The sequence below is a fragment of the Pectinophora gossypiella genome, chromosome 29 (assembly GCF_024362695.1).
Source record: "Pectinophora gossypiella chromosome 29, ilPecGoss1.1, whole genome shotgun sequence".
NCBI lineage: Eukaryota > Metazoa > Arthropoda > Insecta > Lepidoptera > Gelechiidae > Pectinophora > Pectinophora gossypiella.
The window spans coordinates 5,494,858-5,512,250 of NC_065432.1; the positions used below are offsets into that span (position 1 = coordinate 5,494,858).

Below are 17,393 nucleotides of genomic sequence, written 5' to 3' on the forward strand. Positions count from 1 at the left end.
GGTTAGTACTTTTTTAGCAGTGGTTTCCCTCTTGCCTTCCGCCCCGCAGTACTCTGTCTGACGCGAGTGGGATGGCGCCCAGAGTAGTCTATTTCAAAGCCGTACTAGGACTCCTGTCCTCCGCCTGTGAATAGTACTGACAGTTACTGCTGCCCTCTACAGCTACAGTATTATTCCTTATTTTATGTCGGCGATAAAATATGGAAAAAGGTGACACGAAGTTGGTTCATCATCTAGCGAATAAATAAATAATGTTTTTTTTTTATTCCAGGTATCGAATTTGAACCTGTACCGGCTTGGTCGCAACAAGCGTTTGGGTGCTCGTATGATCGCCTCCAAGTTCGAACCCCACGACAACTGGCTACCACCCTGCCATCGCCCGCCCTCCACGCTGCATCCACGACTCAATGTAAGTCCAAAAAAATGACTCACTCGAATCTTTAAAAAAAAAGAATAGTCGGTCTTCGTGTGGGTTGCGAGGCGGATTACCTGACTTCAACCCTGGTGACAGGGTTACAGAATTAGCGTAACTTATTTTCTCCCTGAGGAGCTCGGTGGCGCAGCGGTAAACGCGCTCGGTCTGCGATTGTTGAAGTTAAGCAACTTTCGCAAAGGCCGGTCATAGGATGGGTGACCACAAAAAAAAGTTTTCATCTTGAGCTCCTCCGTGCTTCGGAAGGCGCGTGAAGCCGTTGGTCCCGGCTGCATTAGCAGTCGTTAATAACCATCAATCCGCACTGGGCCCGCGTGATGGTTTAAGGCCCGATCTCCCTATCCATCCGTAGGGAAGGCCCGTGCCCCAGCAGTGGGGACGTTAATGGGCTGCTGATGATGATTTTCTCCTTACGTACCGTGGTTTCCAGGATTTGTGCCCGGTTAATGGCAATAGGCTCGCCCACTATTACATGGGAGTTAAAAATAGTTGATGAGGAGTATATACCGTACACCTCTGCCCACTCCTTCGGGGATACAAGCGTGATGCTATGCATTTGGTTACAGGAGAGCTACGACCAAGTCACGAACTCCGAAGTGCCAATGGACAGCAGCGGATGCTTCATTCCATACAACCTTATAACTCAACATAGTATACCTGGTGAGTTAAGGGTGTAGGGGTAGCTAGTATAGTTAATAGCCCCGATTCCTGCAGACACCGCCTAATTTTATTTTAAGTTATATCCGTCATTTTCATATCCGTCGATAAGGAAAGGGACGGATGATTCACAGCTCTTAATTTTAGGAAGAATGAGTAAATGAATGAATAACCCGGGCGAATCAAAAGGTACGTCGCTGGTATGCAATCCGTTTGACGTGCTGTCTACTTAACTGTGTCGGGTTATTGACGGATGTAAAATTTTTAGACGGTTTGTTTAGATTTGTGCTTAAAATTGACGTGTGTTCCATAAATTTTATGCTTGTCGATTACCCGTCCCTTTCCTTTTCGGCGGATAAGAAAATGACAGATATAACTTAAAATAAAATTAGATGGCATTTACAGGAATTAGCACCAATATCTGTTACCTAATATGTCGTGTTACCGATGGCCGCTGGGGCGGAAGGGTTCTGAAGTGGCGACCACGTGTCGGACGACGCTCAGTGGGTAGGCCCGCTACAAGGTGGACCGACGATCTGGTGAAGGTCGCGGGAAGCCGCTGGATGCGGGCAGCGCAGGACCGATCGTCGTGGAGATCCTTGGGGGAGGCCTATGCCCAGCAGTGGGCGTCGTACGGCTGATGATGATAGAAAGAAAGAAAGAAAGAAACATTTATTACTTCCAGACACGTCAGACACAGACAGACAGGTACATTACATTTAACACAGGACAGAAACCACACGGAAATCAATAAGTACATAGACAAAAAAAAATATACCAAAACAAAAAGAAAAACAAACCAAAATCATAAAAACAATAATAATAAAACTAAGTATTCTAAATGCAACGCACTGACGGCCCGATCATCTGCGGTGGAGTCCGGAATAAAAGGACCTTGCTCAGCATAAGTCGCGGCGTGAGCCACGACGCTGGTATTCTGCGGGCCCTGCCGAGGGAGGCCACGGACATCGCGGTATATATGTACAGAGATACATACTACTTAAACTTACTTACATATAATTATTTAATGTTACAAAATTATAACAATTACAATAAATACACATTAATACGATTTACCATAAACATAGAAATATCATAAAATAATACGAACAAATAGATATGGGTCATCAGTTAATAAATAGTGTGTGTATGTGAGTTCGTGCGTTGCACCGGTCGGCCGCAGGAGACAGACAAGAGTATTTAATCATGTTGTTATTGTGTCGATCTTCAGTCACCCGCCGCCGCCGTGAAGGCACTTTAGGTACCTGCGATAATGATGATGATATGTCGTGTGTTACAGACAAGTCGATAGCGGACTGCGTGGAGGCGCTGATCGGCGCGTACCTGCTGGAGTGCGGGCCGCGGGGCGCGCTGCTGTTCATGGCGTGGCTGGGGCTGCGGGTGCTGCCGCCGCGCCCGCGCCCGCTGCAGCGCCGCCACGAGGACCCGCCCAGGGTGAGCCACACCCTTCCATGCCATCACCATTTCCCTTACATCAATAACACAAGACATACCATCACGCAGCATACTTTGGACAATAACCCGACAGAATTAAGTTGACAGCACACGTCAAACGAGTCTCCCTAGCATTATCCCGTTTCTCACAGGGTCTCACAGGGTTTGAATCCCGGCTTGGTCTCTAAACCACTGAATTCGACTTTACGAGTATGAATTCATGTTTGGATCGTAGGTGTTCATTTGTCCGGCCAAGTAGTTAATGCCATCTGCGCCAAATCTACAATAACTCACGTCAAAAAAAAAGAGGATCGTAGGTAATTGATATCACGTGGTTTCCATGATTTGTGCCCGGTTAATGGCAATAGGCTCTCCCCCTGTTACATGGGACTTAAGCCATATATCATACACCATTACCTGTTTAACCCTCATTCTCCTACAGAGACCTCAACCCCCGCCCTCTACACCGCGCAAGTACGAGCTCACGGACTCGGAGACGGAGTCCTCTGATGATGAAGAAGAAATATCCCATGAAGAACAGGAACTACCCCCCGAGGCTGACTGGAGCTGGCCAGGGAGACCCATAGGGTCTCTGCGACCTCACAGAGACGAGAACGGGGAGTGGGTTCAGGTATGTGCATCAGGATCTTGTTGAAGGTCAATTGAACAAATCAAATCAATTTATTTGCCAGAACACATGGAAATGCAAAAGAAGCGCTTCGCATCGTCCTTCATTATGCGCACTGCTAGGGAGTGAAATTCTCTGCCGTCTTCTGTATTTCTGAATGCATATAACCCGGGTGCTTTCAAGGGCAGAGTGAACAGGCACCTTCTGGGCGAGCACCATCTTAGGCCTCGTCAATGCCTTCGGGCAAGTCTGGGGCCAAGAGCAAACCCATCAAAGGTAAAAAAAAGTGGAGAAATAATTTAGTACATAAGTGCTGTATTGCGTTCGAGTGATTTTTTTAAATGATTGTCAGTTCCATACTGTTGCGACGGAAAATTCCACTTCATATTAACTTAGATTCATGGTCTGAATCATCCCCCTTAGTATTCGTTACGATGTCACTAACATCTTGTATAATTGTGGTTCTGGCAACCCCACTAATTTATGTATGTATTAAACAATATAAGACTTGGCTTCGGCCTTAATTTTGAAAACAATAAAAGACTTGGCTTCGGCCTTAATTCGAAAACAATATAAGACTTGGCTTCGGCCTTAATTTTGAAAACAAACTAAGACTTGGCTTCGGCCTTAATTTTGAAAACAATAAAAGACTTGGCTTCGGCCTTAATTCGAAAACAATATAAGACTTGGCTTCGGCCTTAATTTTGAAAACAAACTAAGACTTGGCTTCGGCCTTAATTTTGTAAACAATATAAGACTTGGTTTCGGCCTTAATTTGAAAATAATATAAGACTTGGCTTCGGCCTTAATTTTTAAAACAAACTAAGACATGGCTTCGGCCTTAATTTTGTAAAAATACGCCAGACTTGGTTTAGGCCTTCTATGAATTTTATAACTAAAAATATATAAATAAATATAACACATGACTTGGCTGTATGGGCTATGATCCCTTTGCCTGTCCTACGGACAAAATAACCAAAAAAAAAAAAAATGTATGTACGGTCACGAGCATTAATATGTATACACTTTGGTACCATGTCACATTAACTTTTTTGACAAATTGAACTGTAAGTCTCACTAAATGTCAAATATGTTAGTGCGACAGAGTCTTAAAGTGGGTACATTATATTGCTCATGACTGTATGTGGATTATTTGTTGCAGACAATATTCGGCGAGCTCAAAGCACCGCCTTCCCCTCTGCTCCGGTACATTGAAGATCCTGAAGGGGAATTGGAACAAATGCTTTCAGGTAAGCGAGACGCTTGTTTCTGGTCTAGTGGTTAGAGCGTGGCTCACGATCTGGAGGTCCGGGTTCGATTCCCGATGGAGACATTGTCGAAATCACTTTGTGAGACTGTCCTTTGTTTGGTAAGGACTTTTCAGGCTTGAATCACCTGATTGTCCGAAAAAGTAAGATGATTCCGTGCTTCGTAGGGCACGTTAAGCCGTTGGTCCCGGCTATTAGCCGTAAAAATCACCTTCACCAACCCGTAGTGGAGCAGCGTGGTGGAGTATGCTCCATATCCCCTCCGGTTGATTGAGGGGAGGCCTGTGCCCAGCAGTGGGACGTATATAGGCTGTTTATGTAAGCGAGACGCTTGTTTCTAACAACCCGCGGTGGAGCAGCGTGGTGGAGTATGCTTTATACCTCCTCCGGTTGATTGCGGAGAGGCCTATGCTCAGCAGTTTGATGTACAATCAAAGTGCAGTTAATGAGCCCAGTAAATTATTTGTAAACAGTGGTGAAATTATGAACCATTAGTTGTCATAATTATAAAATTTACGTTTTTGTAGGTGTTTTTCGTCTATTACAGAAACGACATGTAACCAGGAGGCCTTAAGTGCAACCAGTTAATTTATTACTTTGCAAGAAAATGATTGGACTTTTGCACCTTATCGTATGTAGGCTGTTTAGGTTAGGTAGATATTTCTAAGTTCACCAGATAACCATTCTTAATACTCGTATCAAAATTTTACACCACACTACCCGAAATTTTGACAGTTCCCCATACTATTTGAGTCATCATCTTCATCAATTCAAGAGCCACGCTCTTGTCGGTGTAGCATTTTCCATGCTACTTTTTTAGGGAAAAATAGGGCAGTGGTTTCCCTCTTGCCTTCCGCCCTAACTATTTGAGTAAACATATTGTTTTGTTTATATTTTTACACTATAATCCGTTTAACTGCAAAATCATAGTGTTATATTTATTCCCTAATCATCGGAAAGAAGAAAACTTAGAACAACTTATCTCCAATCTAAAGTAACATTTTCCACATGGCCGCTTTTGTTTTTCGTAACTCATCCTTCATACGGGATACACTGCACATTGCTTCATATTTTGTAGCAATTTATTAAGAATTTTTGGCTGGACAGAATGGAGAACTTAAAATTTAGGAACACTCAACAGTGCTTTACTGCTGCTCTCTGTCAGGTCCCAGGTTACAGTCCCTATGACCTTTTGTTGATGTTGTGTTATGGTATTTCAGGGTACGACGCGTTAGAGAGGACCCTTCAGTACAGGTTCAAGGACAGGTCCCTACTGCTGCAAGCTCTGACGCATGCGTCGCACCAGCAGAACAGGCTCACTGACTGCTACCAGCGGCTCGAGTTCCTTGGCGACGCCATACTAGGTAATACAGGGTCATCATCATCAATTTAAGAGCCACGCTCTTGTCGGTGCAGCATTTCTGTAAAATACTCTCCATGCTACTTTTTTAGGGAAAAATAGGGCAGTGGTTTCCCTCTTGCCTTCCGCCCCGCAGTACTCTGTCTGACGCGAGTGGGATGGCGCCCAGAGTAGTCTATAGGGTAATACAGGGTGACTAATAATAATAATAATACAACAAATACAAGAAATTGAATACGTGCCGCATCGTTAGGAAATTCTTATCACTGAACCAATAACAGCACTTGGCTACGGCCCGTGCCACCCATACCTCTTCGGAGAGATTTAAATATATATAATAATAATAATAATAATAAAAAATATGACATCGTAACTAATAATAATAATAACATAAACATAACTTAACAATAAAAAAAATAAATCTGTCTGTCTGTATGTCTGTTTTTTTTTAATAATAATAATAAAAAAATAAAAAAAAAACAGACAGAACTGATCATAAACATCATCAATTTAAGAGCCACGCTCTTGTCGGTGTAGCATTCTCCATGCAGGGCCTTTGGCGGCTCAATAGTAACCCTGACACGAGGGTTGCTGAGGTTCGTAATCCACCTCACAACCCACACGGTAAGAAGAAGTTTAATACTTATTATTAAATAAGTAAGTAGAATAGGTTAATACTTCAGTATACTTAACAGTATACTTACTTAGCTACTTCTCAAGACCACTGCGGTTAATCTTGAATAAATTAAATTATAAATAAATCCACGTGATATATCACTTCTGGTAAATAAGCATCTTATTAAAACTTATTAAAATAGCCATAACTCATCATCACTAATTTAAGCGCCACGCTCTCGTCGGTGCAGCATTCTCCATGCTACTTTTTTAGGGAAAAATAAGGCAGTGGTTTCCCTCTTGCCTTGCGCCCCGCAGTACTCTGTCTGACGCGAATGGGATGGCACCCAGAGTCTATTACAAAGCCGTACTAGGACTCCTGTCCTCCGCCTCTGAATAGTACTGACAGTTACTGCTGCCCTCTGTCAGGTTCCAGGTTACAGTCCCTGTGACTGATCATAAACATATAATTTATTGCGTTCCACATGGTACAAGGGTAACCCACATCACAAAAATTACTTTGTGGTCCCTAGTTTGGTTAGGACATTACAGGCTGATCACCTGATTGTCCGAAAGTAAGACGATCCGTGCTTCGGAAGGCACGTTAAGCCGTTGATCCCGGTTACTACTTGCTGATAAGTACGTAGTCGTTATACGAGTCATGTCAGGGGCCTTTGGCGGCTCAATAGTAACCCTGACACCAGGGTTGATGAACCCACACGACAGAAGATAACTAATTGTTGAACCACTCGGCAGACTACCTGATCACCCGGCACCTGTACGAAGACCCTCGTCGGCACTCCCCGGGTGCCCTCACCGATCTGCGCTCCGCCCTGGTCAACAACACCATCTTCGCTACGCTCGCCGCCAGACACGGCTTCCACAAGTACGTACATCATCAAAACCCTAGAAAACCCATTTCCGTGTGAGGATATCAGCCTCCACAGTATTTTGCCCAGTCAATCTCGTAATAGTTTTAGGCCTGAAGATCTTTAATATTTGCCGTAAGCATTTATTAACAAACACTTGGAGTTTATTTTATTTTATTTAAATAAAAATAATCATCTTCCTAGCATATTCCCCCATGTAATCCTGGAATGCACGGGAGTGTCAGCACAACGGGCAAAAATCCTCAAAGGAATGGGGTCGCTCCGCGAAGCCTGTGAAAACCCCAGGAGGCTTCTGAGCTTCTGGAAGGAGATAGGTTGGCTTACGTAGTCAACAATTACACGCATAATGGGCCATCTTAGAGTCTAAATGCGGAAAACAGAGCCCACTAACTAACTAACTAACTAACCTAGCATTATCCCGTTTCTCACAGGGTCCGCTAACCTAACCTGATGATTTGACAGGTCCGGTTTTTTTTACAGAAGCGACTGCCCGTCTGACCTTCCAACTCGCGAAGGGAAAACCAGCCCAATGCTTTTTTTTTACTTAAGTACAGTTTTCACTAACACAGTTGGCTCGACCATTATAGACGGCGATATGGCTCACCTATCACGTTGGTCTAACAGAGCTCAGTGAGGTGTGGGTACCTAGTTCATCTTGCGATGGATGTACAGTCATGAGCAATATAATGTACCCACTTTAGGACTCTGTCGCGCTAACATATTTGACATTTAGTGAGACAGATACAGTTCAATTTGTCAAAAAAGTTATTGTGACATGGTACCATAGTGTATGCATATTGATGCTCGTGACCGTACCTCTGACTAGTCCAATTTGGATATATCCGTGAGCTTATGTTATGTCAAAGTTTCCTCTTGTTTCAGATACTTCCGTCACATGTCCCCGGGACTGAACGAGGTCCTCACGAGATATGTCAAGATACAAGAGGAGAATGGACACTCCATCAGCGAAGAGGTAATTGATGCATCACATAACGTAAATGAGGAGGAGCTCGGTGGCGCGGCGGTCAACGCGCTCGGTCTGCGATTGTTGAAGTTAAGCAACTTTCGCAAAGGCCGGTCATAGGATGACTGACCACAAAAAAAAAGTTTTCACCTCGAGCTCGTCCGTGCTTCGGAAGGCACGTTAAGCCGTTGGTCCCGGCTGCATTAGCAGTCGTTAATAACCACCAATCCGCACTGGGCCCGCGTGGTGGTTTTAGGCCCGATCTCCCTATCCATCCATAGAGAAGGCCCGTGCCCCAGCAGTGGGGACGTTAATGGGCTGATGATGATGATAATGTAAATAGCCTACACAGGGTAAAGAAAACTTTGAGAGATGATTTTGAATTGACACACACACACACATACATAAACTCACGCATATTTCCACATCTAATTTTACTTTAAGTTATACCTGTCATTTTCTTATCCGTCGAAATGGAAAGGGACGGGTAATCGACAGCGATAAAAGTTATGGAACACACGTCAATTTTAGGCAGAAATTTAAAAAACGCTCCCCAATTTTATATTGGCCAATAATTTGACATAATTAAGTTGACAACACACGTCAAACGGGTTGGATTTGCATATCAGCGAGATGCCTATTTTATTCGCCTGGGTTATACATTGATTTTAAAATTAGCAGTTGTGAATTATTCGTCCATTTCCTTTTCGGCGGATAAGAAAATGACAGGTATAACTTAAAATAAAATTAGGATGTATCTGCAGGAATCGAAACTTTACAAAAAAGGTTATTATAAAGTTAGTGATTATTTAGAAGATACGAATGCATGGGATTAACTGTCTGAGAGCTGATATTAGGCAGCTAAATTACTGAATTGTATACCAATATTTTATGTTTATTTTTTTAAAGAACGTCTAGGGCCCTGTGCCGAGGTTTTTCTTGCAGCTTCTTTTCCCCGGCTATACGGGTTGTGAGAAGCTGCAGTAGTTTTAGGCGGATGAGACGTTCGTTATGTAAAAATTGACGATTCAAAGTGTAACTATGTTACCTACTGAATAAAGATATTTATGAATTTGAATTTCAATGAGGGTCAAGATGAATTGGAATTTTCCGCCGTAAAATTTATGATTTTTATGAAATGAAATGAACAGAAATGAAATGAAATTTATTCTGTGCATGGTATTTACGTTACAAACAGCTGTTATTTTTCATTGAGTTTGCAGTCTTTGAAAGTATCCGGTAATTTATTAAATATTTTTATACATATGGAAAAGCAGTTATTAGAGGCAAGCGTTAATTTTGACAAGTTGTATACAACTTGTGCCTGTATTGAGACCGCAGAACACGAGTTCAAAATTAGTTGAAAATTATTTCAGTTTCTTACTTATATTTAATCATGTGTACTAATATTTCAGCATTACTTAATCCAAGAAGATGAGATGGAGCAGGCTGAGGACGTGGAAGTGCCCAAAGCGCTCGGAGATCTGTTTGAATCGGTTGCGGGAGCTATTTTCTTAGATTCTGGTGAGTAGAAAACATAGATGTAGGAATGGTAGGCTGAATGAAACGTAACGCAAAGGTGTGTGAAAGAGAGAGCGACGAGTGAGCGAGAGAGAAGATAGAATTGCAGAATCACAGGGAAATGGCGGACGGTTGTTTTTAAAGAGGAAAATGTAGTCTATAAAACGTTTTAAAATAAACAAAGTTAGTTAGAAATAATAATCGTTTTCTTCATGCCCTATCCCACATAGGTATTTCTGGCTCCGCCTAACAGCCTCCGTGGTCTAGTGGTTAGAGCGTTAGGCTCACGATCTGGAGGTCCGGGTTCGATTCCCGATGGGCACATTGTCGAAATCACTTTGTAAGCCTGTCCTTTGTTTGGTAAGGACTTTTCAGGCTTGAATCACCTGATTGATGAAAAAGTAAAATGATGCCGTGCTTCGGAGGGCACGTTAAGCCGTTGGTCCCGGTTATTAGCCGTAAAAACACCACCGTCAACCTGCAGTGGAGCAGCGTGGTGGAGTATGCTCCATACCCCCTCCGGTTGATTGAGGGGAGGCCTGTGCCCAACAGTGGGACGTATATAGGCTGTTTATGTATGTATGTATTTCTGGCTCTGCCCACACAATTACGATTTACAAGCGTTAATGTATGTATTTTGTATGTATGGTGTTAACGTGAGTGCGCGTGTGTCATGTTTGGATCATAAATGATTATCACGTGCTCGGCGGTGAAGGAAAACATCGTGAGGAAACCCACATTCCCGAGAAATGCATTTTCGGAGGTATGTGACCTAAACTGTATTGGGCTGGTTTTCCCTTCGCGGGTTGGAAGGTCAGACGAGCAGTCGCTTCTGTAAAAAACCGGACCTGTCAAATCTTCAGGTTAGGTCAGCTTTCTATCGCTTATATACGGGTATCGCTTTCTATCCGTGGTATTATTGTGTGGGACATACCTAATAGTCTACTATTTATGGTCAGTCACATCTCTAGCGCGAGCAAGCCAACGCGTCTCAATGTTTGGATCTTGTAATTTAATTTAATATCCTAAGTAATACAGTTCATTCAATAATTTGTGTGGGGTTTTATTACAATTTACCAGCGCTCCCTACAATTATTCCTTATTCTCTGCCGCAGGTATGTCCCTGGGTGCAGTATGGAAGTCGTACGTGAACCTTATGGGTGCTGAACTGGAAGCATTCAGCGCGGCTGCCCCCAAGTCGCCTGTCAGGGAGCTGCTTGAGGCCGAGCCCGATACTGCTAAGTTTGGGTACGAACATTATATCATAGATCAGATCCAGGATGCTTTCAAGGAAGATCAGATCAAGGAGTTTTCCGACGCAAAAGTATGGAATTTTAAATAGTTTAAAAAATGCCTAAAATTTTCGTGAAATTCCACTTGATATCAACTCAGAATCATGGTCAGAATCATCCCCCTCAGTATTCGTTACGATGTCACTAACACCCTATGGCTACCGTATGTACTTGTACGGGGTGTAAGTGACATCGTAACGAATACTGAGAGGGATGATTCAGGTCAATATTCTGAGTTAATATCAAGTGAAATTTTCCATCGCAAAAGTTAGAACTGAAAATAATTTAAAAAACAAGAAAAATTACACGAATTTTGCGACGGAAAATTCCACTTGATATTAACTCAGAATAATGAGCTGACTCACCCACTCAGTATTCGTTACGATGTCACTTACACCCCGTACAAGTACATACAGGTAGCCATACAAGTAGGTATGAGTGTTAGTGACACCGTGACGAATACTGAGGGGGATGATTCAGACCATGATTCAGAGTTGATATCAAGTGGAATTTCCTGTTGGAAAATTCATGAAAATTTGAGTGTCTTTTTAAATTAATTTCAGTTCTATACTTTTACATACATTTATAAACTCACGCCTATTTCCCACCGGGGTAAGCAGAGACTAAAGAATTCCATTTGCTTCGATCCTGACACACTTCTCTTGCTTCCTCCAAATTCATCAGTCGCTTCATACACGCACGCCAGACGTCCATACTTTTGCGACGGAAAATTCCACTTGATATCAACTCAGAATCATGGTCTGAATCATCCTTCAAAGTTTTCGTTACGATGTCACTTACACCCCGTACAAGTACAAAGGTAGCCATACAAGTAGGTATGGGTGTTAGTGACACCGTAACGTAAATTCCCGTTCGGTCCAAAAGGTCTACTTCCCAAAAGGACCACTGTCCCAAATCGTCTACTTTCCAAAACGACAACTCTCAAAATTACCACTCTCCCAAATCGTTCACTTTCTTTCCACTTGATATCAACTACGTTACAATGTCACTAACACCGTGTATATAAAAAAATCTGACTTCAGGAAACCGGAGCGCTTGGTCGACGGGCGCCGTGTCCGCGTGTGTGTGGAGGTGTTCGGGCGCGGTGCGTTTAAGGGGGTAGGCAGGAACTACCGCATCGCGAAGGGGACCGCCGCGCGTTGCGCCCTCAGACACCTCAAGATCCACAGGCAGCGATGACACAAGGTGCATCCGGTCTTCTAATCGTGTGAGGTGGAATACCAGCCTCATCAACCCACCAGGGCTACGATTGAGCCGCCAAAGGCCCCTGACATGGCTCGTATGATTACTCACTTACATCAGTAAATAGTAACCGGGACCAACGGTTTAACGTGCACGAGCACGGATCATCTTACTTTCTGACAATCAGGTGATCAGCCTGTAATGTCCTAACCAAACTAGGGATCACAAAGTGATATGTCCCCACCGGGATTCGAACCCGGGGCCTCCGGATCGTGAGTCCAACGCTCAACCACAGAGGCCGTTAAGGTCGTTTGGCGATTAGTGCTAATATGTGAACCCAAATAAGTCACGTTGTTCAAAATTCTTATCGATTTCGACAAAATTGATTGAATCGATAGATAATTTTATCACGTTGCGCAGGTAACATTACAGCTAACAGCTAGCGTTGAAACAGGTTCTAAAACTGTTAGGCCGGTCACATACATTCGGAATTCCGTTTCGGAATTTCGATTCGAAATATCGAACGCATTAAATCCATACAACATCTATGAATCAACCACATACTTACAGTTTTTTTCCGTTCGAAATTTAATCTGATTGGGAATTCCGTATGATGGCCTATGCATTCGGAATTACGGAAAATCGTCGTCCATAATGCCAAATGTCTGAACTCAAGTTCTAGCGTCGCTCAACTGAGCCTTGTTATTCCGAACGGAAATAAACGTATGTGTGTGATATATTAACGGAATCCCGAAACAGTATTTCGAATCGAAATTCCGAAACGGAATTCCGAATGTATGTGACCGGCCTTACTGTTAACCTTCAAGCGGGCGCGCGTAACCGAAAAGACGTTTGTGATGTATAAAGCACTTAATTATTCAATAATTATTTATTTATTTGTACTTACATATATTATCATTGTCCATAAAGTATAATTTGTCAAAAAAAGTAATTTAAATTATGAAAAAAAAAAAACAATTAGTAACCTAATTAAAATTGGCGTATGATGTCTTCAAGGATCCCGCTATGTATAAGGTCGAACGCTAAAAGTTGCGCGGGCGCACGCTCGCGTGTCTGTAATAAACAAATAGTATGAGCAGCGCAGGGGCGTGCGACGGATTGTCACACGCGCGGCGGGCGGGTTTGTTTCTACAAATCAGTCGAGCGCCGCTAGATGCCACGGACGCACGCGTCGGAAGCTAGGTACCTACCATCATCATGAACATCGATACAGAGCGGGTAATAATTGAGGTGCAATCTCGGCCTGCATTATGGGATTATGGGACGTTTTTTTGCCAAATAATAAATTGGCAAATAATCCATGGTAACTCGACACAACTATACACGCTCGAAGTCAAAATTATACTAGCAGCGCTAAATAAGACGGGCGCCCGCGACGGGTACCCGCTCGCGGATTCGACGCCCGCGGCGGACTTCCGACGCGTGCACCCGCCTCCGCATCCGCCCGTGTTTTAGCGTTCGGCCTAATAATCCGAAAAGTGCTTAGATTTCCACCGCATCTGTCTGCACCGGGACTAAAACAATTGCGATCTGTGGAGTGGTGGGAGCGCCCCGAGCCACGGTCCATTCATTGTTTTACTCTCAATGACATAGCGACAGGCTACTAAAAGTGACAAATAAATTTAATAGGTAATAAAAATAATATGAAGGAAAATGTACTAAACGCGGTCGATTCGACTACGCGCGCCCGCTTGAAGGTTAATAAACTACTTAATTGCATTAGAAAATTAATGGCCCTGATTCCTGTAGACACCTAATTTTATTTTAAGTCACACCCGTCATTTTCTTATCCGCCGAAAATGACAGATGATTGACAGCTGTCAATTATAAAATGAACCGAGTGAATGAGTGGATAACCCGGGCGAATCCAATAGGCATCTGTTTGAACTGGCAACTTAAATTCTGTCGGGTTATTGGCCAATGTAAAGTATTGAGAGGGATGTTAAAGTTTTGCCTAAAATTGACGTGTGTTTTATGCCTGTCGATTAACCGTTCCTTTCGTTTTCGGCGGATAAGAAAATGATAGATGTAACTTAAAAATGAGATGGTGTCTACATTAATTAGCAGTGTCTTAGTATAAGTGTGATAAATTATAATTCTTATTATTATCCTATCTTCTATCGTGTGGGTTGTGTGGTGGATTACCAACCCCATCGACCCTGGTGTCAGGGTTATTATTGAGCCGCCATAGGCCCCTGACATGACTCATGTAACGACTACGTACTTACATCAGTAAGTGCCTTCTGAAGCACGGATCATCTTACTTTCGGACAATTAGGTGATCAGCCTGTAATTTCCTAACCAAACTAGGGATCACAAAAAGATTTTTGTGATATGTCCCCACCGGGATTCGAACCCGGGGCCTCCGGATCGTGAGCCCAACTCTCAACCACTGAACCACGAAGGCGGTTATATTATCCTATATAAACGTGCTTACTTTTGTACCTCTAATGTGTATTTTATTAGTATTTTGTATAAGAAGTGATATGTGTTATGTAATTTGAATAAATGGTGTAACAGTATGAGAATTTGTTTTATTCACACACTAGGGTCCATTAATTCTTTCAAATATTTTTCCTATTCTGACTACGCCCTGAGCCGAGGTTCGCGCCTCACTGGGCACTCTCAGGCCTGTTGTCTTAAACGTTGTACCGGGTGAGAGCCTTCAGCACTCCCCATTTGTCCAGCCAAGTAGTTAATGCCATCTGCGGCAAATCTACAATAAGTCACGTCAAAAAAAAAGCCTGTAATTCCTAATCAGGAGACAGGCAGCAACTTTTGCTACGAAGCCCTAAGATGAATCTGATGGAGCTTATGGTGATAAGGGATCAGTTTAAAAGGATCCCTATTGCATGAAACTGGGTATCTCTGTCTACCCCGTTGGGATACAGGCGTGATGTTATTCGTGTTATTGTAAAAAAAAAAACAAACATTGCGATACATTTCACAATGTTTTAAAATATAACCTATAAAAGCGGGTAGAATGTCATTTTTTACCTAGCGCATGTGTCAGGATATAAAATGCGCGAAGATTGAAATTCAAAACTAAGATTTACACCAGAGGTCTTCTACTTTGGATATCGATCGAGAATTTCATACGATTTCCATTTCCGTCCAGTCTAATATGACCTCTTCCGAATCTACTAAAGCGACACTTATAATCTGATGTTATCTCTGTCTTATGCACTAGTTTGTCTCATAAGTCTATCCTTTTTTAATTCGGTAGCTAGTGTGCTAACGGAATCGACCAATCATAGCGTGTGAATAAGCGAGAGAGAAGACGCTTGCCGCTCTCTTCTTTGCGGTGATTGGTCTAATAGCTTGCGAGTGAACAAGATGTAAGACGCTGTGTCCCTCTCTCGTGCGCTGTGATTGGTCGACTCTCCGCATGTATGGATTGTCTCAAGCGATCTCTTTACAACTTCTGTGTCCCTGGTACTTCAAACTGATTTTAGACTGTTTTTGAACGAGTTCGAATTTGACTCGTTTTTTTTTTTGTTTTAAAATGGAAAATGTATTAAATTCACAAAATGGTTTTAATAAAAACAAGGATTGAAGAGAAGAAATATAAACTTTTCCATCATGCCGCATCCCACAATTTTTGGATTTCAGCTTAAAAGGGACGGGATAAAGGAATCCTATGAATTAATATCTACAACCTACAACATAGAATAAAAAGGGTTGTGTAAACATTTGCATTGCATTTCTTCATAAATTAACACAGTTAGAAGTTAATTTATAAATGTATCATGTCATTACTGTTCCGGACATTTAGATAATATACAATATACACAGTTTAATATACACAGTTAGATAATATACCTACTTACAGTAAGTAGTCGTTACATGAGCCATGTAACGTAACGTAAGATGATCCGTGCTTCGGAAGGAACGTTAAGCCGTTGGTCCCGGTTACTACTTACTTATGTAAGTACGTAGTCGTTACATGAGTCGTGTCAGGGGCCTTTGGCGGCTCAATAGTAACCCTGACACCAGGGTTGATGAGGTTGGTACTCCACCTCACAACCCACACGACAGAAGAAGAATACACTAAGTAAGTACTTTATGAGTTTGAATTCCCGTTTGGATCATAAGATGGTTTCCAGGATTTGTGCCCGGTTAATGGCAATAGGCTCGCCCTGGGACTTAGACATAGCTGGCGAGCAAGTGGGTGTTTTTATTATACACCTCTGCCTATCCCCTCGGGAATGTAGGCTTGGTTGCTTGGTGCTATCTTGTGCATGTAAAATCAATCGAGTTTTACGCTATACAATCAATTCAAGAAATAAATGGCAAAAAAGTGGGCCTAAAAATTGTAAACGAATTCGAAAAAAGTCGCATTTTTACGTCAAATGATCGTCTAAAATCATTTTGATGTACCAGGAACAAAGAAGTCTTGAGGAGATTACTTGAAAGACGATCATATACACGCGGAGATGCGCAAGAGTCGACCAATCACAGCGTGGGAAACAAGGATGGAGTGTCTTCTATCTCGTTTTGTCGCATGTTCTTCTACCAATCACCGCGAAGAAGAAAACCGCAAACGTCTTCTTTCTTGCTTTCTCGCAAGCTGTGGTTGGTCGATTCCGAAACTCACACTACTAGAGCGTGTACACATAGCTATTACGCACACATTGACCGCATGCTACTCAATTAAAAAGAGATAGACTTATTAAACAAACTAACGTATAAGACAGAGATGACATAAGATTGTGAGTGTCGCTTTAGTAAAACCGGAAGAGATCACCTTAGACTAGACGGTTGTAGAATTTGTATGAAATTCTCGATCAATGACCAAACTGCAAGACCTCTGGTTACATCTTAATATTGCAAGGATCTCTTCGTATTGTATGATATCCTGGTACTTTTGTTAGTGAAAATTGGCATTCCACCCACTTTTAAGAAATAAAATTAATTATATATTGGCCAGTAAGCCGACAGAATTAAGTTGACAGCACACGTCAAACGGGTTGAGCGAAATTTTATTCGCTCGGATTATTCATTCATTTTAAAATTAACAGTTGTCAATTTTCCGTCCGTTTCATTTTTGGCGGATAAGAAAATGACAACTTAAAATAAAATTAGG

At 42.4% G+C, this 17,393-nt stretch overlaps 2 protein-coding genes across 5 annotated transcripts in view; one reads left to right on the plus strand and one right to left on the minus strand.

Moving 5' to 3' along the window:
* The window catches only part of LOC126379350 (endoribonuclease Dicer), a 61,516-nt gene extending 46,681 nt beyond the window's left edge, over positions 1–14,835 (plus strand). For all 3 annotated transcript variants that reach the window (XM_050028056.1, XM_050028057.1, XM_050028058.1), the window contains 11 exons: positions 272–409; positions 1,000–1,093; positions 2,391–2,545; positions 2,988–3,176; positions 4,336–4,423; positions 5,662–5,805; positions 7,173–7,302; positions 8,189–8,279; positions 9,686–9,794; positions 10,907–11,039; positions 12,127–14,835. In XM_050028056.1, the coding sequence (XP_049884013.1) occupies positions 272–409; positions 1,000–1,093; positions 2,391–2,545; positions 2,988–3,176; positions 4,336–4,423; positions 5,662–5,805; positions 7,173–7,302; positions 8,189–8,279; positions 9,686–9,794; positions 10,907–11,039; positions 12,127–12,283 (1,428 nt within the window). In that variant the 3' untranslated portion in view covers positions 12,284–14,835. The remainder of the gene's footprint in view (positions 1–271; positions 410–999; positions 1,094–2,390; positions 2,546–2,987; positions 3,177–4,335; positions 4,424–5,661; positions 5,806–7,172; positions 7,303–8,188; positions 8,280–9,685; positions 9,795–10,906; positions 11,040–12,126) is intronic.
* The window catches only part of LOC126379455 (guanine nucleotide-binding protein-like 1), a 343,035-nt gene that overhangs the window by 21,988 nt on the left and 303,654 nt on the right, over positions 1–17,393 (minus strand). The window contains exon 15 of one of the 2 annotated variants that reach the window (XR_007568336.1): positions 4,471–4,568. The exons of the other annotated variant lie outside the window; for it this stretch is intronic. The gene's annotated coding sequence lies outside the window, so the exon portion shown is untranslated. Of the gene's footprint in view, positions 1–4,470; positions 4,569–17,393 lie in introns of those variants that run through there. 2 annotated transcript variants of the gene reach the window in all.